Source organism: Tauraco erythrolophus, chromosome 5 (genome assembly GCF_009769465.1).
Source record: "Tauraco erythrolophus isolate bTauEry1 chromosome 5, bTauEry1.pri, whole genome shotgun sequence".
Taxonomy (NCBI): Eukaryota; Metazoa; Chordata; class Aves; order Musophagiformes; family Musophagidae; genus Tauraco; species Tauraco erythrolophus.
This window is the reverse complement of record NC_141469.1, coordinates 48,988,516-49,005,382: the sequence shown is the minus strand read 5'-3', so window position 1 is coordinate 49,005,382 and position 16,867 is coordinate 48,988,516. Positions and strand designations below refer to the sequence as shown.

Genomic DNA, 16,867 nt, shown 5'->3' with positions numbered 1-16,867 from the left:
TGCTGTCATATGCGTTCTGCTGGATGCTAGTTTTGGAAGGACGACCATCATTCTGTCATTGTGCAAATGCCGACTACAGGGACAGTGTAAGGGAGGCAGAGGGATTTGGGAAAGCTAGGAGGTGGACTGGGTTTTTTTGTTTGTTTGGTGGTGTTTGGTTTTGGTTTTTTTTTTTCCCAAGGCGGGGGAGGGGGGGTGAGAATCCAAAGCGAACCAAAAAAGCCACCCAGCCGAGGGGAGGAGCCGGGGTAGGGGCTTGGCTCTTCCCTGGGCCGAGCCTGGCAGCGCGGCAGCGCTTTGCCAAGTGGCTGCCGGCTCTGGCGGCCGCTCGGCGCTGAGGCCAGCGCGGCTGCGGCGCCCCGCGCCCCCCGCCGCCGCCGCCGGGCGAAGCGGGACAGTGGCAGCGGCCGGGTCGGGTCGGGTCGGGTCGGGTCGCGCCGGGCCGGGCCAGCCCAGAGCCCAGCCCAGCCCGTCCCGCCGCCGGGGCAGTGAGCGGGCGCAGCGGGGCAGGGGAGGGCCGGCGCCGCGCCCCGGGGCCGTGCTGCCCGCCGCCGCGCCGGGGAGCGGTGGGAGCAGCGGCTCCGTCCAGGCGCTTCCGGGCGCGCCGGGCGGTGGGGGAAGAAGGAGGAGGGGAGGAGGACGAGGAGGAGGAGGGGAAGGAGGGAAGGGGTGGGTGGGTAGAGGGGAGGGAGGGAGGGAGGCCGCCTTTTTTAGGAGGGAGACCCTCCTTCGCGGCCGCCCGCTCGCAGCCATGGCTTTGAAGGAGGCGGGCGGCAGCATCCTGCCCATCAGCGACATGGTGTCGGGGCCGTCGGGCTCGCCGTTCCCGAGGTGGTGGAGCTGAACGTGGGGGGCCAGGTGTACGTGACGAGGCACTCCACGCTGCTCAGCGTCCCGGACAGCACGCTGGCCACCATGTTCTCCCCTTGCCGGGGCGGCCCGGCGGCGGCCCGCCAGCTGCCCAGGGACAGCCGGGCGCGCTTCTTCATCGACCGCGACGGCTTCCTCTTCAGGTACGTGCTGGATTACCTGCGGGACAAGCAGCTGGCGCTGCCCGAGCACTTCCCCGAGAAGGAGCGGCTCCTGCGGGAGGCCGAGTACTTCCAGCTGGGCGACCTGGTGAAGCTGCTGTCGCCCAAGGTCACCAAGCAGAGCTCGCTCAACGACGAGGGCTGCCAGAGCGACCTGGAGGACAGCACCTCGCAGGGCAGCAGCGACCGGCTGCAGCGGGCGGCGCTGGACAAGCGCTCGGGCTTCCTCACCGTGGGCTACCGCGGCTCCTACACCACGGTGCGGGACAACCAGGCGGACGCCAAGTTCCGCCGCGTCGCCCGCATCATGGTGTGCGGCAGGATCGCCCTGGCCAAGGAGGTCTTCGGAGAGACCCTCAACGAGAGCCGCGACCCCGACCGCCCCCCCGAGAAGTACACCTCCCGCTTCTACCTCAAATTCACCTACCTGGAGCAAGCCTTCGACCGGCTCTCCGAGGCGGGCTTCCACATGGTGGCTTGCAACTCCACCGGCACCGCCGCCTTCATCAACCAGTACAGGGACGACAAGATCTGGAGCAGCTACACCGAGTACATCTTCTTCAGTAAGTGCCCGCGCCCCTGCCGCCCCCCTCGCCCGATCCCCGGGGGATGCGTGGCGGTGTGCAGTTAAAAGTACATCGGCACCCCCACGCTCCAACCCTCGCCGTCCCAAAGCAACATGTAGCTCGAGAGAAATTGGGGCTGCCCCGTCTCCCCCCTCTTTCGGCGCTGTCACCGCCGCAGTTCACGTTTTTGTGCACTGGGGGGACGGGACGGGGCTGCCTAATGTCCCATCCGGAGCGCGGCCAGGGAGCTGCTCCCCCCGCTCCTTGGAGCAGTCGGGGCAGCCCCCACCTTTTGGTGCCGCGGGAAGAAGCAGCCCCCCCGCCCCGTCCCGCCTGCCCCGTGTCGGGGTCTGCCGAGGAGGCGTCGCTCCGGTGCCGGATCGGGAGGCTGCGGCGGCCGCGGGGTCCGAGCCCCGCGGGCGGGGGGTGCGGGCGCGGCGCTGGCTCCGGCGCGGCGGGTTGCGGCGCTCCCTCCCAGCGAGGCGGTGCGGAGATTGCAACGGCGGAGCCCGGAGCAAGGAAGGGTTTTAATATTTTATCGCTGCGTTTTCTTCCCAAGTGAGCGCACTGCGCCTGGGCACGGTCTCCGTGAGGGAAGGGGCAGCCAGGGCACAGCCAACTTCCCGAGAAGCCAGAAAGAGTCTGGCGTCAAGGTGGGGAAAAAAAAAAAAAAAAAAAGGAATAAAGGAAAGAAACCACTCCATAGCCAGTACACAGCTCCTAAGCAACTCCGCTAGTTGGCTGCGGGTAGCCTTAAAGGTTTCAGGTCACTCGCAAATAGGAAAATCGAGCGATGACAAATGAGTTTCAATCTGGCAAATCATGTAGTGCTATGTAGGGCACTGGCTGGGCAGTGATTTCGGGGTAATGAAACAGCAGCTGGATGGAGAACATCAGCCCCTGGCAGAGATTTGTCTTTGAAGGGCAGAGGCAGCCTTAAACGTTACAGATGTGTTTGGGAGTCAGTCAGCCTGTGGAAGAGGGAGGTGTTCTCCGTTCACTTCTTTCTTCTCCCACCTCTGTGTGGTCTCACGCGCCCTGAGCACAGGAGGGATGCTTTGGTAGAACATCTGCCTGCCTCTGCGGGGAGGTGGGAGATGCAGCCTCTAACTAACTTCACCAATAGGGCAGGTAAAAAGAAGCGACCCGTTTTGCCTGCAAAACTGGACCTAGGCACGGTATTTAACAGAAGAGGGAAATGTGAATGGTTTTCTACTTGGAGGAGAAATTCACTAAATAGTTTACGTTGCTGTATATTATATAGGTGGTGAACACCCTTTGCTAAGCAGATTTAAGTACTTCAAATCAATCTCGTAAACTATGTTAAAACAGTTTTTGGAGATTCATTGCATAACCTATTACCAGTCATATTTCATTGGGATATGTAAAAAATGAGCTGTAGAGGAGCTCTGTGTTCTTTTGGGTGGACTTTCATCAAGTATTTTACATGATTATTAAACCTCCTTTCAGAGAAAAATGGATGTACTGATTTTCAAAATAGTAGAAATACCTTATTGTCATTATCAAGACTATGAAATAGTCTGTTTTGCTCAGAAACAGATTTTTAGATCCATAATTATTTGCGTGCATTTGTGATGCTTATAATGTTTTGGGTTATTTTTTTTTGAATGTGTTATGATGAAGTTGCTGTATAGAACAGTAGTCTAATTCAGATCAGTGTTCCAAAGTAATCCCTGGTGTAATACCACTGATTTACATGGAATAATGCCAGGGATGAATTGAATGTTGTACATCATGATTTTTGTTTTCGTTTTAAGTCTTCCTACTTGCGATATTGTGAATACTAAAACAGTTAGTTAATTACTTAAATCAATACAGTCAACTAAAAAATTATGTTTTTGCTTAATGTTTTTGGATATGTTTGGGTTTTTTTTACTTCTGAGTGCAAAAAATGGCCGAGATAAAAGTAGGCTGAAAGATAAGAAGCATATTTTCATTTTGGTTGCTCATTATGCGTTTAGCAGCCTTTTCGTTTAACAATTTTATACATTTTTGTATGATTAGATAGATTTTTCTGAAATACAGCAACATGGAGTTAAAACTTAAAAATGACCAAAACGGGAAGAGAAACAAGCAAAACACAATACCTGAAATATTACTTTCGTTTTTTTGTGGGTTTTTTTTGTGTTTTATTTCTTTATTCTTTTTTAAAATGACTAAATGTCCAGTTGATGGACACCATTGATAAAACAATACTTTATTAATTAAAGTAATTAAATGCCCTGGAGGGATTGGGTGCTTGCTGTTGCTTTGACAGACTCCTGTACAAGAGTCCATCGAAGGGAGAGGAAATCTTGGAAGCCTTAGTGCTCTGCACCAGAGTTGGGAAGAGTGGTTGGGGTTACTGGCTATAGTCTCTCCAACAGCATTTGCCAGGACTCTATTCCTACCTCACTCACAAACACAGCTTAATACACAAAGAGAAGAGTAGCAATTCCTCTTATTCCTTGCCACGTGTCCCTGTGAACCCTGGAAAGGAGGCAGTTTTGGTTGGGAGCTTGCTGATTTGAAGAGCTGTCGTGGACAATGTCCAACCCTGGGCTGTGCCTTACAGACAAAAATATAAAGGCAAAAAACTTTGGGGAGCCTCTTCTGGTTTTGGCCAGTGTCTGAGACTTAATCTGGTGCTAGTGGAGAAGCAACCTGGTTTTATGTTTTGCTGGAAAAAGCCCTAGCTGCATTTGCACTTTTTATTCACAGCATGAGCGTCTGCAACCAGCAACTGTATTAGTTCTTGGTCTGTAATTCTATAGCAGCCACACAAACTTCTCTTTCACCATTTCTCCTGAGAACTTGCGGACAAATCTGTTTTCTAGTAGATAGCAAAGTGATTTGAAAAATATATAAGGATATATACGTTCTGCCCATTTCCTTTGGTCATGAGTAGCTGAACGAGTTTCTCACTGAGAGCTACTAAGGAATGTTTGAAGGCCAAAGGTGGCCTTTCATCTGTGGTTTGTGGAACTGATTTCAGGTCTGTTTCTAGTATCTCTCAAACTTCAGTAAGTATTTTGAGATGAAATGACCACCTATCACTTTGTCTAAAAATGGAAATTAAATTTTCTTAAACATTACTGCAGATGAATTTCACCTTGGATACTACACATATATTTACTTAATTTATAAATTTTTTAATATCTAGGGATGGATTAGTTGCAGGCTAATTCTAATTGAAGAACCAGAGTTGTTTGAAACTGCTTACCAGGAAATAATGCTTCAGCCTTTGGCAATGTGTCCTGACAATTACAGAGACAGACTTTCCTTCTTAGTATGCATAATTCCTATAAAAAACATTAGGTTCTTTGCCCCCAGTGGTGTGCGAGCTGTCATGTATGCAAATGACAGCTTCATTTGTCTATGCAATTACAACATAGCCGGAGTTTAACTTGCACCTTGCGTTGGTGGCTTAGTTCTGAGAAGTTCTCAAAGGTCCATTCCATATGTCTATTACAAATCCTGTCTTTTAATGGTCAATAGAAAGAGTAACTTTTTATGTGGTATTGAAAAGGCTCCGTCAGAGCGTAGCATGAACTTTTCGCTTTTTTCTCCTGACAGCTTCGCTCCATGCCTGAAGGCTAATGGGATTCTCTAAGCTATTGAAGCTCACCTGAGCACATGTGAGGGTGACTCGGGTCAGTTAATGTCACATTAACTGCATATGCAGTTTGGGAAAGAGGCTCAAACTCTTTTGCTGCTTAGTTTCAAGCTGCCATAGAGGACCCCAGATTCATTACCTGTTGGTATGCAATAGGTGATGGCTTTCACAAAAGTTGCTTCTAGTTGGAGACGGGATACTGGAAGTAAGGAGATCTTGCTTCACGTGGCTGCAGGTAACACAACAGACCTTCTGTTAGCGGGTCTCTTTGTGAGGAAAGGCTGTGATTTACATTTTGAAGCTTTTGTCTTTTTTTTTTTTGTGGTTCACGCTGTCTCTCAGTACAGTTGTGTAAGGCAGGATTGCCTATGCGTGTTATTACTATTTTTTTCTTCTGTAGAATCTAATTGGTCTTAATGGATTTTACATTTAACATCTGCTACACAATCTGACTTATGGGTGTTGAGAGCGTTGCGCTTAGCTGGAAGCTTTCTGTGCTGAGCTGACATGCTTATTGTAAGAATACAGTAATGCTTCATGAAAAAAACCCTTGACGTGTATTCTGTTTTGACACTCCTGTTTCACATGTGACATTTTCTGTTTCCTTGTCTCCTGTTTTTGTTTGTAACAGGTGACATTTTTGTGAATTTATGGTGCTTATTTTCCACTTGAAGTCGTAGCACTCTGAGAATACATTCGTTGCTGTGGAAATTGTCATAAACAAGTGATAATAATTTCATAATCAGTGGGGAATAAGCAGTTGGAAGCAATGAACTTTTGGGAAACAACATGGTATTTTGAAAAAAAACCCCACCCAAACAACAACAAAACCAAACCCAACCCCTCAACAGAAACAAAAAACCCCAACCAACATGGTTTGTCTTTGCAATGAAAAGGAAAAAAACAGAAGGTGACACTTGAAACATGGTCAACAAACATATACATAAAATACTTGGAGGTGTTAGTTGCTCTGTGTTCCAGTTTAACATCGCACTGGGACAGCGGGAGGGTGATGGGTCAGCAGATAACCCTACACTGCTCCTCTGAGGATAGAGTGGTATGAGAGCCATCTTGCAGGTCGTTTCTGTGACCATGCCAAGCTGTTCTCCATCCATCACTGCTTTTTGATGGAGTTTTTGCTACGTGGAGTGCATCTGTGCTATTTTATATGGAACAAATATATCTGAAATGTGCTGGGCTGAGGGAGAGAAAGGAGACCAAGACAAAAGTAAAACAAGGGTATTGTTTCTTTGTGGAATGTTAAGGTGAAGTTTGACAATTTATTTTCAGCCTGAATCAGAGCCTCGAAGATTAGAGTAAAAATTTTTGGTGGTACAGGAAGACATGAAGGATTAAATCAGTATCACAAGCAAAATGTAGAAAAGCTTCAGATTTCTGACAGTATCAAGATCTAGGAATGTTGTTTCTGGTAGGACTGTTGAGCAAAGCCCTCTAAAGAAAGATTCTGTAGGCAGTCTTGTGACTTTGGAAAACTGACATAAAACTTCAGGATATTCTGCTTTGTGATTCCAGCTCAACTCTAATACAGTTTTAAAATAAATAAATAATGGACTACGTTTTATCTTGTCATTTTTCCAAAATGTATGTCCCTGAATATAAAGGGACGAATCAAAGTGTACAGTCATAAATTACTAATATGAGAATATCTTTCTTATGCCACCACTTGACATAATGTGTGATAATCTAGACTACTGAAACTGGTATTCTGATTTTAGTCATCATTTCAACCAAGAGGCTCTATATGAGAATGATTTTAAAGCGTGAGATTAAAAAGAAGCTTGAACAAATTTGACTTTTTAATAAATAAATAATGAAAACAATCTGCGTTCCTCTACAGCTGCTGTAAAGACACTGCTGCAGTCAAGTATATGCCAGGAACCTTTTGATTTTTCTTACATTTCACTAGAAATATACAAGACTCAATACAAAGATTTGTGATCAGATTTTAATCATTATATCCCATTTCTGTTCTTATTACAATAAAATTATATTTTTAAGTACTGTAGAGCCACTTTAATGTTTGAAGCTGAGGACTGGGACTGTTGTGCAGTATTTTAAAATTAAAATTAGAGATTAACTGAGAAAATCAACTATCCTGATTATTTTATACCAGAATCAATACTAGATAAGCAATAAGAACTTTGATACAAGCAGCTGTTATTTCTTATGTCTGGAAATGGTAACACACTGATTTTCCTATTTTCCCGGATTTGTACTTCTTGTGGGCTATGTGAGAACAAAGTAACAGTGTTGGAGAAGCTGACTTTGCTGGATCTGTAATATTTTGCAGGAAAACTGCTTCTTAGTGTCAGATCACTTCATACATTTTCAAGGATTTATGACAGTAGTTGCAGGGAAATGTTTACTTTTCCACAGTAGGATGAGCAAATCATATATTATTTTTTCTTTATTGTCAACATGAACTTCCAGTTATCTACTGTTCAAGCACAGAATTTATGTGTACAGAAGTTTTCTGTATAATATTGTTCCAGGCACATGATTTAAAATTAAAACATTACTGCTAATAAAATATATTTTGTAATATATCTTCTTTCTCAGTATGATATGACTGGTATTTCACTGCTAGTTTTCTCCTTTGCAGCAAATACCCAATTTGTTTTACTGTGATGAGAATTTGAGTGGCGAACAAAAATTCACTAAGCGTTGCTTCCTTCCTCCTTCACGCTCCTCCTAAGCGTTCACCTCCTTCCGAGGAAGGAGTTCATTGATTCTCATGTTACCCATTTTCAGCCACAGTTTCACCTTTAAATGTGGACCTTCAGAAAGGGAAAACTGCTCAGGCAACTGTCACAGATATCAGAAGTAATATGCTATGGGAATGAGGAGAGACCGAAGTGGCAGAAAGAAGTCCCTCTTTTTAGGCCAGCTGAACATCAGCATGGCCTTAACAAACTGACCAGAAGTAATCGGTCACTTTTTGGTGGGTTATCAGTCCAAGGGTGAGATCTTTGGTGAGCCAGACACTTAGATGGGCAAAGAAGGAAAGCGTGTAAGGTGGTGTGCATCCATCTCACACCTCTGGGGTCCTGGGGTGCTCAAGACTGGTGTGGTGCCTGGTGTAGCTCCCAGCCAGCTTAACATTGCTCTGCATTGTCCCAACAACTAGGTAGATCCTGGGTGTCACTGCAGGAGGAGTAGCACAGCCATGCTCTGGATTTTCCCTCTGTTTTTCTATTTCCAGTTTTGATTTACTTTACTGCCAGAGTCATTTAAGAAGTCTGTTACAGAGTTAAGTTGACCAAGGTCATGTCTGCAGGGCTTTTCCACGGCACAGACCGATTATTTGGTTGGTGGTTATTTGGTATAATTGTTGAAAAAAGCCGAAGTCACTATACCAGCTAACATCCTAACCTGGCAAGCAGATGTTGTTTTTATATCCAAGGATGATTTTATTTCATTTCTGCTCACAAGACCTTTATTTCTTTAAAGCAGGTGGAGTACTAATGGCACTCTCAAATCATGGTTCTTTTATAAAATGAGCCACTGAAAGTCCAGTGGAAAATCCTTAAAAAAATTACCAGGCGAATTTCATTTTGCTTTAGCAAATCAAACGCTTCATGATGGATTTCCTGGGGAGGTGGTTTGCTCCAGCTTGATAAAATTGCATGAGTATAAATTACTCTACTTAAAATTCATATATTGACTAAATGTTAGGAGAATAAAATGAAATTATTGTTCTCAGTAGAGTTTAAGTACTTTTCTTTAAGCGTTTTGTATGATTTTTTTATTATTTTTTTAAAACTAGTAATGACCATTGCACATCTAGCTTTTACCTCATGTAAATTCAGGATTATTCAGTGAATTTACTATTTTTCTTTTTTTTCTTTGACCTGATTATATAAATAGGGACTAACAGTGTGTGCAACTCATGCTCAAGTCACATTCACAGCTGCAAGATAGACTTTCACAGGGACTGAAGCAGCAAATAGTCTTGGGCTAGTCTTTCACATAAAAGTGAAATTCAAACTACATGAGTGATTATTTGGTTTCGTAAAAGTTTCTAGTACACACAGTCCTGGCAGGAGGTAAGCAGCGACGTTTTGTAATTTTCATGGCACTTGTAGAAACTAATGCCATTCTGTTTTGGTTGCATTTTATCAGATTGTGGTAACAAAACTTGTCATGTCATTACATTTTGACAGTTTAGCTTCAGAAGACATATTTAAATTAGAGTGCATCTTGCTGCAAGGTGTGGCTTCTTCATTTATATCATCTCATCTCTAAATATTTTCAGGACTTCACCACACGTATGTAAATATCACAGTGGTGTTAATGAGAGTTTCACGTTTCTAGCAACAAGATGAACACAATGCTTCCAAAACATTTATGCTAATATTATTTCTTCTTTGTGGAATGACTTCTATCTTGATACTGCCTTTTCCAAAGTTGCTCAAAACGGGTTTCAAAGATAGGGAGCAGTGTGTTTACCCATTCTTTGCCCTGTGGGACCTGCCTGGCCATAAGCAGCATTGGGGCTGCCCTTAGTTACAGCGGTGCAATGATTCCTTCATCAGCGTTTTGCAGCTGAGAGTAGCTGAGTCAAAATGTAGTTGTTGGCTTTCTCGTTGCTCCCCATATGCCTGAAGCCTTGGCAGGGGCTCTGAGCAAAGGAGTTGCAGAGACAGGGTCCACTGCTTCGAGGGACGGCCACCGCCTCGGGGCTGTGTGACCAACCGTCAGGTTTGCTTTGCGCTGCTCCAGTCACGTACCCTGTGCCTGACCTGTTTTCAGTTCCAATGACACGCACTTAGTGAATAACGAAAACTAGAGTGGCTTATAGAATAAAAAATAATAGTACTTCCTTTTGAAGGGAATACTACGCCACTTTTTTAAAAAAAACTACCGTGAATAACTCAATCCAGAGACAATAACTCAATCACAAGTGCCAGTACAGATGGCAACAATAACTAATGCACTGACGTAGATACGCTGCACATCTCTTTCGGGCGAGAAGGACTGGGCTGAGAAACTGAAGAGAGAAATCAACACCATCATTAACTTTTATTAATGAAATTAAATATTCCAGATCTTCACTTAGCATATGTTCAGTTGTGTTATACTTAGTACAGAGATATTCTCTTTGCATTAGCAGAAAGATATGGTACAGAAATGAAATCAGTCAGTATATTTTAAATTTTATATAAGCAAACAGCAATAACCTTCAGATGCATTTTTATCTTTCTCTTTCATCCTTACTGAGTTTTACCCTTTAGTAGTATTAGCAAATATTCCCAAAGAGAGATGAGCTGGTGCTCAGGGAGTCTTGTCACGTTTTGTTGTAAACAGTCTCTAGCAGCTCAAGTTAATAGTGAAATTGTTTTATATTTTATTGAACGTAGATGTTTAGAAGTTCTTGTGAGTATTACAACTATGTCAGTGTATTCCATGGAAGTTGTTAAAAGTGTTCTATCACTTTTTATCAGTGAATATTTTATGTATGTCTCAGGTATCTGTGAAGCTTTTTATATTTGTAAATATCGGGCGGAAAAAAGGCCCATAATTGCATATATATATGATTATATAAATAAATTGTGTGCAAAACAATTACTTTCATAACCTCTTACAAATAGTTTAATTAAACCAGAATTATTTTCCCTGTTACTCAAATTCCCATTAAAAGCACCATACCTGCAAAACTTTGCGTAATGACAAATGTCTATTTTGTGTATACAGACGTATTCTCTAACACTTCTGGTTCTTAATCCAAGGTTCTTTCACTCTCATTGAAACTCATGAATACAAAATAATATGAAAATCAACTACAAAAGGGTTAGAAGTAAGTCTAGAAATAGGATAGAGTAAGTCATGAAAATAGAGTGCCAACAATTTAATCAGTGTAATGTGTAGATAATACAGTGGAGAAAGACTAAAACTAAACAACACTTTTTGCTAGTTTTTCTTAATAAACACATTTTCTTTCCCTTTCTTCTCACAGTCACCCATTTATAGCCGGTCACTTCTCACTATTGTTCTCTGCAGACAGCTGTTACTATTTCTGTTTTTAATGCCTAATGTGGGTTTTGAGCTCATCTGAAACAAAGTGGAGACATGGATACTCTTGCCTTTCCACCTATTTTTGTCTCTTTCCAGTGTTTGAAAATATAAGTATCGCTCATTCTGTCCTTCTAAAAATACCAGTATACAGCCTTACGAAAGTGTGATCAATATTGCTAAAGCTATGTGGACTGTAGGGGGAAAAAAAAGAGAACAAAATAATTCAGCTATTTATGGTGCAAGACAGAATGGGACTGTTATTCAAGTAAGGTTGTGTCTGTCCTCTCTTACGTTCAAAATTTTGGCATCAAATCCCACACCTGCCTTTCCGAGTGACTTACCCGTTCAAAGTACCCCTTTTTTTGGAGCAGGCACTGTCAGCATCTGTATGTGTAGATAAGCCATATCACATTAAAAAGAGTAAACCAAAATTACATAAGGAACATAACTGAGACCACTGTAATTTGCAATCCTGCTTGGAATTTTTACTTTCCCAATACTTGCAGACTTTTCATTTTCTCTGTTAGCAATCCCTCAGAAAGCTGTGCATATATACCTGTTTTAGTGCTGTCATAGCTTGCAAACATAACTTTCTGATCATTTTATTTTTCCTATGAAATTTCTTCATGCTGTCTGTTTGTCTCTGGGGATGTAATAAATTAACATAACATGTATAAATGTTACAGACAGAGATAGACAAACTTTATGTGGTTTTGTTGCCACTGCCCAAAAAGCATCTGGAGTAACAGATAGTGATATCCTTTGGCTTCAAAATAATTCTGCACTTCTTTAGTATAGAAGGGACAAACTTTTCAGATATGTTTCAGTTATTCAGTATGTGATATTTTGAGGACTATTGAAATTTTTGAAGTTTTACCTCATAACCTGCCAAGTTTGTATCTTCCTTTGACTTGTTAGCTGCCTAGTAGTCCACCCTCCAGTCATAACAACGTTCACGTTTTTATTCCTATACTTTCAGTACTTACTTTTTCCACCTGCAGCTGAAGTAGTTTGGTGTCTAAATGGGTGGAATTACGCCCCTAAAAAATTGCATCTGTTATCACGTTTGATTACAGGAAGAAGAATGCGCTTGTGGCGGAGGAGATTAGGTTAAATGCTGTCTGTCTAATCAGGTCCCCGGTGACTGACTTCTGGCAGTGCTTTCTTCCTAAATCCCGTTGCTGTGGATGCAATGCACAAAAGCTGGGCAGCCCGTGCGAGTCCCTGTTTTCAGGAGGTGGTTTTGCTTTTCTGATTCGAGGAGTACGACACGGATGTAGGAGCAAGGCTGAAGGTTGTTCGTCCCTGCCGAGAACAGGCACAGGCGCTGCGGTGCCTGCGGGTTGCCTCGTGGTGAGGCAGGGCTCTGGGCAGCTGGAGACCATAATACATGAGAAATAAATCCTTCGGGTTTTTTTATACAGGAAAAGAAAGATGTTCTTGGTCAAAGACACCTGTAAGGCAAGAGTTGCATCTAACATTTATTCAATGGCATGGCATGCTATTTCTGTTTCTGTGACCATACTCTGAAGTGGCATAAATTTAATAGTAATCTTCCATTTAGTAAAGTAAATCGAAATATTTCTTGCATTTGGCTGCAAAATATGGAGGGAAAAGAGCTCCTGTTCTAAGCAATTGTTAACCTGGATAAAACACATAGAAAGAAAATACTTGATTTGTTTTTTATGCTACATAGATTTTTTTTATTTATAATTAGTATTAATGATGTGACTGTATGCAAGCTTTTCTATGTTTTCACACTTATGATGCATAAAAGATATGAAGGAGCTTAGAGGATTGCTTAGCTGCACTTTTTGAAAACGTAAAAATATTCTGAAGTTTGAGAAGATGCACTATTGGGTTTTTTTTAGTATTTTAATGCATGTTTTTGGAATCAGATTTATTCTTTATCATCAACAGTGAGGCTACTCGCAAAAATAGTTATCCTTTTTAATGAACCATATAATGAATCACATTTGATAATAATATGAATCTAAAATGACTTCCAAATCAATGCTTGCCATCTTGAATGTGTTTTCAGAAAATTCAGCCAAGTTCAGTGAGAATTTCCATCTTTACCTTGAGTACTGGGCAAGCAGCAAGGATAACAAATTTAAATTTAGGCTGCTAGTTTGGAAAATTTAGTTCTTATCATCTCCCTGACTGGCAATAAACTGGAGTTGTTTCACTTCTTTGCTTATCATGTGGGTATATTAGAGGTTTAGCAATACAGAAATCGACAGTTTACCAAAATTCACCTTGATTTCCAGCAGTGGTTAGCTCTCAGTCAGTAATTTACTCAATTAAATCAGTTTATAACAGTGAAAGCAATAGTGGTAAAGCTATTAACTGTATTATCAAGCAGTCATATAGCAAGAGTATTGCAAGTTGTGGGATAATTACTGGTGGTTCGGAGTGTGTTGCCATAATTTCTATTCAAGAAGGTATGTAGTGTTAGACTGTGGATCAGTAAATTAAGACTATTAAATGTTACATGTGGTAGCCATATAACATTCTCGGCTTTCAAGCTTCTTAATAGATTTACAAGTTCCTTGATGAAAGGAAAAGCATTTCCCCCATTAAGGCAGTCAGGCGTTGGAACAGGCTGTGCAGTGATGCTGTGCACGTTGTGCATCCTTGGAGGTTTTCAAGACTCATCTGGATCAAGCCTCGATAACCTGGTCTGACCTCGTAGCTGACCATGCTTTTGAGCAGGAGTTTGGACTAGAGACCTCCTAAATTACCCTGTGATTCTCTTCTCTGATGTGATTTAACTTGGCACCAGCTATTTGAAATCACTTCTCAGGAAAGGAAGAGTAAACTGCTGCAGGTAAATGAAGTGGATGCTAGAGAGCTATACATTCTGATTATTCTGAAAATGAGAATCTTCAAAGCCTTAACTTTATGCTACCTTTTTACTTACTTTTGTATGTCCTGCTTGTAGTCGGAATTGAAACAAATGCTTCAGGAGAAAGTTTCTTACAGGACCTTCTATAACTATAGAACATTAAATAGGCCACAGATAAGAAAGTATCTGAAAAAATGTTCAATGTGAGTGTTGGATAGCACTGTGGTTGTTGATCACGTGTTGCTTGAAGAAAGAAATCTCAAAAAATTAACAAACCAGCATTGTTTAAACCTCTAACCATTTTTATTGTCATTCTTTAGATAGATTCTGGTGCTATCACCTTGGATATCTTTGTGTTTTTCCCTATTTTTATGTTTTTCATCAGTGTTGAGTTTCTTTAATGTGACATATTTTTTTTTCTTGAGTTTTTCAGCCTCTATATTTTTCCCGTAGCACATTTTGAATTGATTTATGTAGCAACTGCCAAAACGGTGAACAGGATTTTTTGGTAGCCTGGAAAGCTAGAAAAAAAATAATCATAAAGCAAACATGAACAATGCTGAATTACTTTTTAGTAATACATTGCTGAATGAAGGCATAACATAATAGCGAGATAGTTAATGATTAGGATGTTTAAACGATTTGTGGTTTTTTTTTTTTCCTTTTTGAAATTTTAATGTAAGAATGAAATATGAGGCACTAGTAACTCGAGGCACTAGTAACGTGAGTTATAAAAAAAAATGTTGGATGTTCCTCTTACTTTTCCCACATTACTGAAAAGATTGCTGAAGTGATGTGTCTGGAGACCTTTTTTGCTGTTAAAAATTATCTTATGACAACAAACTAAAACAGAAGTATTGCTTGCATTGATTGACGCCTGATATAGTCATAGAGAAGAAGCATAATAAAAAGATCTTGAGATAGGTTTTATGTCAGTTGTAGGTTGTCAAAACACTTTTGATGTCAATGAAATTATGTCAGTTATGCTTAGTAATATGTTTTCTTCTCTAAAGTTATTCTCCTGCAGGGCATGTTATTAAGGTACAGTATATTTCTATGGCATCCATGGTGGTGGAGGGATCGGGCAGATGGGTACTGATATCCTGATATCCTTGTTACGAGCTTGCTCACATCTACTTAGAGAAGGTTTGGATGTCTTTATGGTGTTAACTAGTCTATCCCTTTATATCCACATTAAATATGATACAAGACTTACATGATACTGTATTCAGAACCCTGTGGCTTGGCTGTATTTTGCTTCTGGGAGACTCATGGAGATGGATTCCCTAGAGGGAGGAGGAAGGGATCCTTTGGAACAGCAGCCACAGAGTTTCAGCACATCCCTTCTCCTCCTCCTTAGCTGGTGTGGTGACTTAGAAGCAGTGGATCATGGAGATTAGCCCCTGAGTGATTTGCATGGGTGGCCTCATCATTTCAGGACTTCTTTCAGGCTCTTCTCCAGACTTCAATTAATCTCTGCTTATGTCTATGTCATGAGCTACAAGCTTTTCTTCAAAACCTTGAGGGCCAGATAATTGCTTTATATTTTTAAGTTAAAGTTATATTTTAAGTTAAGTTAATTCATGTATGATCATGTGAATCAGGAGCCCAGTATCTACTGTGCTACGTTTTCACTATCTTTTTAGTGCCCTCTTTCCGCCCTTATTTTTAGACTGCCTTTGGAACTACATCAGTATTCCCAGATATTTCTTAAATCTAATATATCATAATCTTAAGTCTATGCATCGTGTATAATGTATATATACTTCTCTATATATATTTAGCAATCTAAATATTTAAAGAAAAGGCATTAGCTAGATTGTGATATCCTGGCTCAATATTGTAACTGAGTCATGTTATGGTGGCTTGAGAGGCACATAAATAAAGTTCGCTATGAAAAGTGTTTTTCCTTATAGTGTTATTGACAGACTTTGAATACTTGGCAAGATACTTTATTTCCTTTTTATAAAATCCATGAAATAGATGGTTGTACCAACATAATTCAGAATGGTATTGGCATATCATATATAATTGTCATTATTTTGTACCTTTAAAAAAAGTTAAACAAATACCTCAGTGATCCATGGCATTATTAGAATGTTCAGAATGTTGAAATTGTTTGTTTTACAGTACGACTTGCATTACAAAAGAATTCCTAAATTATTTTACACAAACTAAGAGCTGTTTCTTTCATTGTGATTGAAAGCTTCTTGAAGTCTTTGCATTCAGTTCAGAGATTTAATAGGTATATGTAAAGATCCAGGGTATACACAGTTACCAAACTATAACTATTGATCTAGTAGTCATTTTATGTAGTACTGAATCCTACATCAAATACATAAGAATTGTGTTTCCAAGTATAGATTATTATACTAAATTAACTCTGCTTTTTTGAATATTCTTCTTTCTGAGTTCTACTTTTTAAATAGGATTTTCCCTCCACATATTACTTTTTTAAGATTGTGATGTTCCAATCCTTATTGGATAGGAAAGTAGTCTCACTGCCACATAAAGCTATTGTCTCTTTACTGTCTTGTTCTCCAGATTAGCAGTGTTTCTCCAGGATTATTGGAGACGAAAAACTACCCTATTTTAATCAGGATGGAGAATCTTGCGATATGGACTTTCAGAGTCGTTGATACAACTTGTATCAGTTACAGGGTTTTGTTGTGGTGAGGATGATACAGAATATCTGCACCAGGCAAATAGTATATAACACTGTTTAGCTACAGTTCTAGAAAGAAGTAGACTACAGTATTAGTTTAGTCTT

At 41.3% G+C, this 16,867-nt stretch overlaps 1 protein-coding gene across 1 annotated transcript in view; it reads left to right on the top strand.

The window, feature by feature from the left end:
- The first annotated feature begins 751 nt into the window (after positions 1–751).
- The window catches only part of KCTD8 (potassium channel tetramerization domain containing 8), a 107,916-nt gene continuing 91,800 nt past the window's right edge, over positions 752–16,867 (top strand). Inside the window, 2 exon segments of the mRNA XM_086611994.1 lie at positions 752–827; positions 830–1,594. Of these exon segments, the coding sequence (XP_086468120.1) occupies positions 752–827; positions 830–1,594 (841 nt within the window).